This window comes from Zootoca vivipara, chromosome 6, assembly GCF_963506605.1.
Source record: "Zootoca vivipara chromosome 6, rZooViv1.1, whole genome shotgun sequence".
Lineage (NCBI taxonomy): Eukaryota > Metazoa > Chordata > Lepidosauria > Squamata > Lacertidae > Zootoca > Zootoca vivipara.
Window position 1 is genome coordinate 58,357,807 of NC_083281.1, and position 11,513 is coordinate 58,369,319.

General features: G+C 42.9%; 2 protein-coding genes across 3 annotated transcripts in view; one reads left to right on the forward strand and one right to left on the reverse strand.

Moving 5' to 3' along the window:
• Positions 1–551: 551 nt before the first annotated feature.
• MAP1LC3B (microtubule associated protein 1 light chain 3 beta) lies at positions 552–8,182 on the forward strand. Its single transcript, XM_035117495.2, has 4 exons — positions 552–719; positions 4,168–4,223; positions 4,839–4,945; positions 6,034–8,182. Exons 1-4 carry the CDS (start codon positions 680–682, stop codon positions 6,203–6,205), a joined length of 375 nt encoding a protein of 124 aa, XP_034973386.1. The 5' UTR covers positions 552–679; the 3' UTR covers positions 6,206–8,182.
• A 1,245-nt stretch (positions 8,183–9,427) lies between these two features.
• Positions 9,428–11,513, reverse strand: part of ZCCHC14 (zinc finger CCHC-type containing 14) — a 33,478-nt gene continuing 31,392 nt past the window's right edge. For both annotated transcript variants that reach the window (XM_035117494.2, XM_035117493.2), the window contains one exon: positions 9,428–11,463. In XM_035117494.2, the coding sequence (XP_034973385.2) occupies positions 11,408–11,463 (56 nt within the window). In that variant the 3' untranslated portion in view covers positions 9,428–11,407. The remainder of the gene's footprint in view (positions 11,464–11,513) is intronic.

Here is an 11,513-nt window from a genome sequence, read left to right on the forward strand (position 1 = left end):
CAAGTCTTGTATGTGGGCTTTCAATTGCACAAAGGAGACGGGGAGGAAAGTGTTTTGCATATGTTCAGAATATCCCCCCCGCCGCTCTCTCTCTAGTATTACTTGATGCGCTCCAGATCTTTAGCTCTGATATAAGATCCCGCCCCAGGTGCTTGATCGTGAGATGAGGGGAACTTCTTTCTTTAATATGGAAATTGCGGCAAAACCAAATCAGAGGCCTTCTCTTCCTCCGGGGAGGGTGACATGGTAACCATGGCGATGGGCGGGGCTGCGTTTGTGCGCGATGAAGTCACTGTTTTGGCGCCGCCCTGCGGCAGGCTCAGCTTCTGACTCCCCCGCCCGCGCCTCGTTTCGCCTGCGCAGGCGCGCTCGCGTCGCCAACGTCGACTCCCCTCCTCCTCCTCTCCTCTTCCTTGCCTGAGGCGTCGGGCTTCCGTCGCTACGCACGCGCACTACCGTGCGGTGAAGCCATTGAAGCCTACGAATGCCCGGCCTCTCGCTTTTCCTTCCTTCCTTCCTTCGTCCGTCCGCCCCTCCCTCCCTCCCTGTGACGCAATCAGCTCGGGAGAGGCGGGGCTACGTTTGTCAGCTGATCGCGGGCGAGGGTTTTGGTGTGGATGGTCCGCGCCGCTGAGAGGGGAGAGAGTCGAAGGAGGTGGAGGAGGAGCCAGTCGCCGCGATGCCCTCGGAAAAGAGCTTCAAGCAGCGACGCACTTTCGGTGGGGGAAGGGCCTGTGCGTTAGCCAACCGGGGGGAGAGGGGGCTGTTACAGAGTCGGGGGGGCCTTGGGGAGAGACGCACCACATGAAGTGGGGTGGCCAAGGGAACACCTGCGAGGTGGTTTTGAGTGGGGGGGGGAGCTTGGTGACTAAAGGGGGATACTCGGAAGTAGGGAACAGTGAAGAGCTGGGGAGATGGTCCATGAACGTGGCGGCGGGCGCTGTGTGTGCTATATGTGTGGCGGTGGGGAGAAGGTAAGCGGGTCACGCTGGGGCAAGGGAAGAAGAGTTGAGGAAAAGGCAAAACACCCCCATTGTTGGGGGTGGGATGAGGCTTACTCCTTTCTTCCCTCGCGGAGTCGAGGGAAGAAGGTGCTTGAAGAAGGTGCTTGGCCTGTTATCGCACTCCCCATCGGCCATGGGGGCGGGTTTATGGGTTGGTGGTACAGTCATACCCCCCCCCCCTTTAATACAGTAAACCCCTTTCTCCCCATCTCCTAGTTCTGGATCTTGGGCAGAGTGATTCACCACCCACCATGACTGTTACCCCCCCCCCATTGGGAGTATAAGTAGGACCCTCTTCCATTACTTTGCGGGGGGGGCTGAGGTGTTGTGTTTGAGGCGAATGCAGGGCCTGTTGATGGCTCTGCCGGCTTCCGTTGAGCTCAAGAGCCAGAGGAGGAGTAAACAGCCCCCCTCCCCGTGCCAGCCTCTTTCCCTACCTGGCACCATGCCTGCTCTGCACTCTGCTGTGGCACCCCTTCCCCCCTCACCCCAGCACTTAGAGGGTGGTGGGGCCTACCCTTTGTTGATCAGTTGTCGAAACAATGGAGATGGTGCTCTTTATCTTAAGTATACTGTATGTTGAATGTGAGAAGGCCAGATTATATGCTGGATGCTGTAGTGTAGAACTTCTTGTCTGGATGTTGCATGTGTTTGCAGTTTCATTCCCAAGCTTTATCTGGGGTGTCTTCCCTTAGTGATGTGGAAGTATTCAGTACTTATGACAGATCCCCTTCCCTATTCTTTCCTGGGTATTGCCTGCACAACTTTAAGCAGCTCAACTGTTCGGAATCCATGGATTTGTTTGTCTCCGATCTGCTGTGTCAGTTTGTTATGTGAGGAAGCAGAGGGTAATGTTGAATCATTGGGCTGCAATTTTCCTAATACTGTTGATGACCAAAACAGAGGGTGACCTCCAGCCCGAAGCAGGAAGTTTTGGGGACAACGTTGGGCAATTACCTCCACCTCTCAGGAGTTAGTGACAGGCAGATTAAACAACAAATATTGTCTGTGGCAAAGGCCTGTGAATTAGTTAGCCTTCCAGCCGAGTCCACCAAGTTTCAGCTTTGTAATATGATCCAAGAATCCTGCTGTAACAAGCTCTAGTTAGGTTCAACTGTAAACGTCCCTTAATTGTTACTATCATTTAAAAAAGAAATACAGGAAGACTCCGGCTGTTGCTTTTGTTGTTGTTACTGTCTTTGTTCTGCTTAAACTGGTTTTCCTGCTTGCATGTTGGAGTGGAAAAAGAATTGAGGCTTTGTTTTGCTGCTGTGCCGCTGAAAACGAAAGTAGAGGTCGTGCTGTTTGTTTTCCTTTGCAAAGGAGTTTGGGGCACCAACAGTCCTCTAGGCTGGGGGTGGGGGAACCTAGTGGAAGCTCTCTAGCTTTAAAAATGCAATATGTAACTATTTAAAATACTTAGATGAATTTTTTAATACTTTTTATTTACATGGAGCTATTTTCTTCGAGGGGATAGCCATGTTTTCTCACTAATGTTGTAAAATTTAAGCTGGTTCCTATGAACCCAGAGAAATGGATCTTGACCCAGGGAGAGCTCAAGGATCCAGGCAAGCAGACGAATTTAAGCGTCTCCTGCCCACCAAATAACAGAGACCAAACCAGGACGTACGAAGCAAGGCACTTTTATTTTTGCTGTTGCAACAGGGTCCTTCCTCTCACACAGGAGAACAAGGAAGGAACCCCAAACAAAGATGTCTTGTCCTTAAAAAGAGATTTGAAATTGGTTTCAGCCCACCCCCCAGAAGCATCATCCATATGTCACAGAAGGGGTGTAGCCCAAGACCCCCCCTCCCTAGATTCATCATAGGCACATCATGAACGGGGAGGTCTGGTGGCAGTAATCTGAGCAGTCTGGACCCTGCCCCCTGCCCCCAAAACCTAATCAACAAAATTGAGAGATATTTACATTTCCCTGTTTCCCAGCCAAGTTAATCACACCCTTTTGTCTGGCAGTCAGGTATCAGGATGCCAGGGATTATCACTTTAATTCCTGAGACAATGAGAAGGTTCCCCCCACCCCACTTCTTCCTTGCAGAGGAACACCTGGTCAGAGAGAGTCAAAATGGTGTCAGTCAGGCCTGTTTTCCTGTGCTGCTTCAGACATGTTTCTGTACATTCATGTACATGTTTTATGAACAATTATTATATATATATATATATGACCTCAAAATTCTTATAACACTAACTTCGTCTTTTTAGCAGTAAAAACAGTCTTGTAGCACCTTAAAACTAACATTTCATTATGACATAAGCTGTGAAGTGTGCTCTTCTAGTCTACAAAAGCTTATGCTGTAAGACTCTTTGTTGTGTTTGCTCCTTCCCCATGGCCCTCAGACTGGGTTCTTGGGCTTCCCAGGTGGTCTCAGATTTAGAACTACTTCAGCAGATTTGTTGTACTACTGTGTGCCTAGTGAACCAAGCTCAACTTGTTTACCCTTCAACTTAACTTGCCTGCTTTAACTTTTCACTATGAAGGGATATGCTTCTCTATTTTTAGGATGGCATTTTCTCCCCCCCCCCCCCCGTTTGTCTTAAGTTGTCCTTAAGGAATTTCTACTAGTGCACATGCCGCCGGGGGGGGGGGGATCAGTTAGCAGCTTCATGGGTGGGGCTACAGTTAAAAGTGGGCAAGTACCCCTTTTTCTCTTGTGCCTTCCCCTTTCCACTGTAGCTTCCTCATTACCAGCATGAATTTTCAGCAGCACTTGAGTTACATTCCCACCCTGATCTAGAAAGACTGCCAGTTAACCTTGCTTCTAATGCTATCAGCTTGGGTATACTAATGTGGGTGTGGTTTATGCTCCTCTCATTCTGCTTATGATTTATTTTTTTGATTTATATCCTGCCCTTCCTACAAATGGCTGCCTCTGTGTGTGCTTCTGTTCCAGGGCAATGAAACCCCTAGATAACAAGTTGTTCTGTGTAGATGTTATATATCCAGGCATCCCCAAACTGCGGTCCTCCAGATGTTTTGGCCTACAACTCCCATGATCCCTAGCTAACAGGACCAGTGGTCAGGGATGGTGCGAATTGTAGTCCAAAACATCTGGGGAGGCAAAGTTTGGGGTGCCTGTTATATATCTGATAACACTGCTTCTTCAAGCATTTACGGTAGGTACAACTTTCTTTTTCTCCCCTGTAGAACAAAGAATAGAAGATGTCAGACTTATTCGAGAGCAGCATCCAACAAAGATACCAGTGAGTAGACTTTCAGCTCTATTGTCTGTTATTTGTTGAGAATTAAATCAGGAAAATAACCTGGTAGGTAGTGGCAACACATGCACTTTGGGGACTAGCAGTGAAATCATCCACACTAGAGGCTGCAAATATATTTGGCCTAGGAAGATTTTTATTTTCTCCCTCCATTTCATTCTGCATAATGGAAGTCAAATGTTTGCTGTTCCCAGGTTTTCCTGATTGTAGTCCTCTTGCCCTGTTTATGCATAACTGAATGGAGAAGGGGCTGAAATTGGGGTGACAGGTGGGGAGGAGGGCACGCTAGCCTTTCACTGCAAACCTGTGCCAGGGATGGATTAGTTCTCCCCACAAGGCTGGGGTCTTCTCTATTGCAGCTCCTTTTCGCAGCTCAATTCAGGTGACTGGGTTTGTTTTAAGAATTTCATGCTGAGCCTCATTAAAAATGCAAGGTGGCATACAGTAAAACAATAGAAATAATAAAAATATAAACCACTGTAGTACAAAGTAGCAGAATTGCATTAAGCAAACCTATAGGTATCTAGCAAGAATATGCCTGTGGCTCACCATACTGAAAAGTCCTAAATTATAAGTCCTAACTTTACCATTTTCCTCCAGGTAATCATTGAAAGGTACAAAGGAGAAAAGCAACTTCCCATTCTGGATAAAACAAAGTTTCTGGTCCCAGATCATGTCAACATGAGTGAGCTGATCAAGATTATCAGGTATCTAACCTACCTGTGGTACTGAAAGGTCTCTCATTCAGGACAGTAGCTTGTGCTATACATTAAGGGTTTCCCAAGTGAGCTTTAAAAAATGTCAAGTAACAATCATAACAAAGGTCCACAGTGTTTGACCTACTTGTTGGCAAAACTAAAAAAACAACTGGTCTTGCTAAGCTTCCCTCCTTCCTACAGAAAAGCCTGGCTAGAGTGTGTGCATGGTTGCGCTACATTGCCTGAAGGTGCCACAACTTCTCAGAGGTTGAGTGGGGAATGTTTTGTTCAGTGCCACTGCCTGTAGTTGTTCTGTATGCCTCTAGGAAGTGGTAGGAGCAGGAAAGAGGCTAGGTGTTTTTTTGGGGGGTGGGGAGGGGAGGGATGCTGCACTGGTTCTGTTAGAGCCAAGGCTCTTCAGGTCTGCCTTTGCCATGCAGCTGCCAGTTTTCCACCCAACTTGGAAGGTGGCAGAGATCTTCAGCAGACAATCCCTGCCCACCTCTGCAGCTTCCAAGTTAGGATGGTTGCTTGATATGGAGCGGTGCCACACACTGCATGGCAAGCATATTTGCCGATGCTTGATCGTAACAGGAATTAGGCTGACACAGTTTTCCGTCTCTGTTGACAACTCTTCACAGAAAGGGAACTTGATTATATGGGCTCTATATAATTCTGGAGTGTGATGCCTGTTACTGAGTAAACTTGCTGTAGCTGGCACTGATGTGCTCTGTAGTCCATTGAAATGGTTAAAATGGGTGGTTAGCATCTAAAAGCAACATGCAGTCTCTAGCAGTGTTGTCCTTCCTCTTAGGCAACACAGCAGGCTTTAGTGTCACTTGAGGCTTTATAAGATCAGTGTAGCTGCAAGTCCCTCCCCTCTGATGTTGCTTAGGTGAGGAGTCTGCCTTCAGAAGTGCCCTAATCACACATGCTTTCTGGTATTCATGTGATTCTTGGATGTGGCAAAGCAGGAGACTGTTGCTAAACCAGGAATTTCCAAAGGCAGTGGTTTTTTTTTTTTGTATTTTGCTTCTGCATTTGAATTTGTTAGCCATGTTCCAAGGGAAGTGTCCATTCAGTTTCCTGTCTTCTAGGCGTCGGCTGCAGCTGAATTCCAATCAAGCTTTCTTCTTACTGGTGAATGGACACAGCATGGTGAGCGTTTCAACACCAATTTCGGAGGTGTATGAAAGCGAAAAGGACGAGGACGGATTCCTGTACATGGTGTATGCCTCTCAGGAAACATTTGGAATGAAATCTCTGTAAACCATCCCCAGTGGCTTGTAGCCTAGGATAGTTTTTACCCCTCCCTCCCACAGGAAAAAACAAAGGGATGTCACCAACCTGCTCACAGTAGTTGTGCTTAGCGGGTGTTCTCACCGTACTGTTTTATTTGTGAATATTGAACAGATAAGTGCCAGTATAGACAAGCAGCGCAGCTTTGTAGACCTGCTATAAAATTTGCACAGGCACATTTGCTTTAAGCCTCTGGAATTTTAAACTATACTGTACATGTGTGTGTGTGTGTTAAGTTGTCAATAAAAGGGATGTTTGCATTAATCATAGAAAATGGGCTAGCATTTAGCAGCAAACTGAAATACTTACGTGTGACATCTCATAATGTTAAGTACTCTTTCAGCTCCTGAAAACTGCTTTTTAAGAAAGGGAACAAATAGGAGTAATGGTCTGCTTCTTTTAACTCTTTTTTTGATAGATCAGTGCATGTGATGAAAGGGGTGGCTACTGTTACTTAGAAGGCGAAACATCAGATTGCTAATTATTATATACCAAACATCACAGCTTTATGCTAGTTTTAGGAAATATATACGTAACTGTTGTCGAAGAAAAGCTTCAGTCTATCCAGAGTTTGGTGTTCTGTTCTACACCTTGTTAAATTTATTCTAATTAAATCAACCCAAACCCTCATCAAGGAGGACTTCATTTTGTCAGTCAGAAAGCATTGGGAGGTAGTAGGGCTTTGAGGTTAGCCAATTGCCAAAGTAATACAGTAAACATTGGCAAGCCTGACAGCTGTTGATGTTTCTTTATATTTAGCATATTAATCTCGCTACCTATATTTTATTTTCATTAGAATACATGAAGAACATTTTTGTATTTTCTCGTTGGCAGAAAGCCCGTTTCCTTTAGCTGCATTTCAAACTATCAAAACTCAAAAAGAATTTCCCTTTGTTTTAGACTGGGCAATATCTAAAGTTGCAAAGAAGTTTGATCACTGCTTCCAGTCAGTTGCATAGATAGGGACTTAAATTTTGCTGTAAACAGGGTATGTCCTGTGCAAAAGGAAAGTAATTCAGATGGTGTCCTGCTTCCCCATTTGTTATACAGTGAAATGTAGTAAGCTAAGACTTATCCTTGTATATTAATGCATGTGAATTTAATTATATGTTATAGCAAACAAATTTTTATTATGTGGAGAGGCTAAATCTTGACATGCTGTAAAATATCACAATGACATGCAGTTTCTACCTTTGCATGCATCTGTTCAATGCTTGCTTCTAACAAGTTCACTGTGAGCTTTTACTTCACTGTAAAATTTTAAAGTCTTTTGTTCAGTTACTATTTCTTCATAAGACAGCCATCCTTACAATGGGCTACTGGCTGCTCTTGTATAAATGTTGATTTTTCTTTTGTTTTTAAAGTGCTCAAATGGATGATTCCATCTCAACTTGATTAGAAGTTAAGCTTATATACAAGTCCATTTTAAAACTATCTTAATGCTGTATATGAAGAGCAGTAGACAGAATTGAACAAAAGTCTTCAGCCTCCCACTACCTTGGCTCAGATTCCTTTACTGTTGCAGAATAGAACATTGTCACAAAAGTAGGAGATTCTGTGGCCATACTAATGACACTTGTGAAGATGCTTGAGCTATGAAAAACAACATTGCCTGCTTCCTGAATGTGGGCAAGATACTGGATTCCAAATGAGACTGAGAATTAAGTACCTGTATGAGAACATGGAAAAGCTCCTGACAGAAGAAGCTGATATCCCAGGCTGCAGTGTGGCTTTTCTGTACCCTTCAGAGCACCTACCTAAAATGGACAACTTGCAGATAAAGCTGTTGGATAGCTCTGCAGTACCTGTCTACAGCTGCCACCTTTGAGACAATGCATGTTTATGTTAACCTTTGGTTGAACCTGCTGCACTTGCAGTACGTTTTCTTTAGTCTCCCACTGAAAATGGAAAAAATATATATTAAAAGTGAGGATGTCTGAAAAGACACTACTATAGTCTTTAATTTTTGTTCAGTACATTAAATTTACTCAGATAAAAACATTCTAAAAATGTACAATTTTACCTTTAACAAAGTATAATAAAACATAAAAATTCAAATACCAGAATACTTGACATTTACAATTCAAAATCAAATTAGGTGGATATTAAATATTTACAAAACTTTTAATATTTATATAAAGTTACATGCACATTTGTAATATAATGTAAAAGAAATGGCTCGAAATGGGTAGAGGTGTTTTCTTCATTCCTAATGGAAAGTTATTTTCTGTGCTGCAAGACATAGGCTCTTCCTATGTTTATAAGAAGTTAGTATGCAGAAATAGTTCCAAAGGTAGTTGGAAGAGTAAAAATTGTTTGAATATTTGTTGCTTTCTGAATTACTACTCTCTTAATTCTGCCTTTGGCCATATCTAAGTAAAGCAGCTTAAGAGGCTTACAAGTGTCTATTCAGAAGCAAAACAAAATACCCACCCTTCCCTCCCACCTTAAAATAATTAAGTTGGCCTCAGTTTAGGGCTTTCCCCATAAAATGGTATTGTACCCATTGAATAACTTGCCTTTTACTTGGGGTGGCTTAAATTTGGGTGTCTCTTTCGTATCCTAGGCTTGCATGAAATACAGGGTTTGACATAATTCAGAAAGACCCTTCTTTGTTCAGGCATAGACCCGCATACTGCTTGAGAAATTTCCCATTAACTAAGCCGTGCCTAGTTGAAACCTTAGTTATATGCAAATAGCATTTCTCCAGCAGTTTGCCATGCCAGTTTTTAGTACATAGTTTGTTTCATACAGACCAGGGCTTTTGATGGTTCTGTTTTATGCTATTTTCATGGCACAAATTACATTCTCTAGTGTAAAGTTTCAGCCAAACTATGATCTAGGCAGCTAGTGTCCATTTCCTCTTGCACTTGTCTTGCTTCAAAGTCCTCTGCCTGACAGCCACTTTGTAGATGAAACAGTAGAGAACAGTTTTAATAAAATTAAGTCACTATGCAGGCTTGCCTTATATGCCTCAGTTTACCTTTAGAAACTTAACAAGGCAATTGGCTCTCCACTTGTCCACTAGTTAAGTTAAACATAATTTTGTTTGACAGCCCAACAGCTAGCTGAGACAGCTTTCTTTTTGTATGAATGGAAACTTTATTTCTGAACATCATACTGCTCATGGGGCCATGTTTCCAGAGACTCCAATTTAAATGCCTGATAAAGGCTTTCTGTTGATCCTGGAAAGTTTGTATGGTGTTGGGTTATTTCTGTTTAAGAACCGATACATTTTGCTTTTAGCACATTTTGGGCCAATGGAAAGGCTCCCAACTTTTAAGAGTAAACAATAACTGACAGATTTAGTACAGAGTGGCATGTTTCTGCTGATGTCAATCAGGGTCATTAAGGCAAAGTAAATTGCTCTGTCAGTTCTCATTACCTCTTGTAGTTCTACAAGTTTCCTAATAGTATCCACTTCTATTAGCCGTCTTAGAGGTTCAGTCATTACAAGCATAATTAAAAATCATGGGCTGGATCTAACCCTATATGTAATACTGTTTTGGTAAAGCCAAACAGGATATGAAAGTCTAGCACTTCATTGCATAGAAATAACTGAAGTTGGATGTAGGGCTGCTACAAACCATGTGTTTTTACAACTTTGGACTTGGGTCTCTATGAAGCTGAGAAATGGCAGGAAGCTCATGCTAAGCTTCTCCCAGAGTTGAATATGCAAAACCCGTTGAATGCCTACACCCAAGAGAATAAACCAGTTTGTTTTTTAAAGGCAACAGGTAAGGATAATAGAGCTTATCTCTGATGATATAGAAAACAATAGTGGAGTACCTGGTTTTCTGCCAATACTACCATTATTTCCACAAGATCCACTGTTTTACTACCTCATGGATATGCAGCCAACCCCACCTCCCTGCACCTTCAACCATACAATACCTTGAAGCAGAAATACTCATTTGCCACTTCCATAGTAACATTGTGCACAGCCACTAAAATGTCCCATGTGAGGCAGTTTAAACTTCAGCCCTATCAATGAAAGAAGATAGCTACAACCAATTCAGCATGAATACAAAAAGGTATGCCTCCTTTTGACCAGGTAGGTCTACAATGTTTCAGTTCTGAGCTTTGCTGGCTTTAGTCAGTGGAAAAGAATTCTAACTAGTTAACATCGAAGCCAATACTCTACGTATTTCAAATGAAGGAGGCAGACTACAAACCCGAGTTGTGGTTAAGATGTACAGCTGTTTCTTACTTTGTGACTTCTATATCCTGTAAGCAAGAGCCCTTGTAGAAAGACTTTTGCTATGCAAAGTAAAGCAACAACTTGCAAACTCTGCTGCAGGAGTCTGTGTTTTAAAACTGGCTTTCAAAGGTAGAGTACTGTTTCCTGTGGCAGAAACTAAATATATGGTAAGATTTGAAAGTTGTAGAGGAAAAGTATTTTTTAAAAGACCTGTTTGAGCTCAGTCTCTGGCACTAGACCCTTAGAAACGTAAGTTTAATCCATGACTGACAAATAAATGCCGACAAGCATTGCATAACCATTTCTAGAATGAATTGAAACTTCTACCTTTTTTTCTTTTGGAAGAGAGGGAGGGTTAAGATTTCTTTATTAGAAGTTCACATAGCCTGCTGGTGCCTATTTCCAACCATTGGAACGTCTCTCGCACTGATCTCAGTCTGCTAAAAGTGCAGATAGAATTATACATTCTTCTGTAGTGCAATCCTTTAAAATCCCAGAGTGTAGTGCCTGATTTGTTTTTGAGAAAAAGTAGACATGTTTACCTAGCCTCAAATGTCAGAGTCCAGCAGGCAAATGGCTACTGTACCGTCAACCTCTAGCTCTCACTCCAGATTACAACATAGCTGCCCGGGAGTTCGAGTTTCCAGCACAGAAGATCGAAGTATGGCAACATTCTTCAGCAAAAGTGCAGGAGTTTGTTTACAACAAAAAGGGTAGTTGGCCAGTTTCACCTCCCATCTGGAAGGTCCAACATTTAAGATCCATGTTATAATTTTGGCAAATCAGTAAAAATGGGTTTGATAAACCCCTAAGCTTCAGTTTCTTCCTAGTGTAGTGAAGTAGAGCACCTTTGGATTAAAAAAATAATGTTAATAAGCTCAACAAGTGGACTTCTCAGATTCCAATTTGAAATTCCGTAATTACTCCATGGGCTTTTGCCATCACAAAAAATGAAGTCCATGGAGTTACTGTCAATCTGTGGAATCTAAACTTTCAGCTGGTGGAGCATATTTTAACCGAAATGTACCTGCATGGAGAAGAGAAATACAAGTCAGCAAGTGTAAGACACTTGTGAAG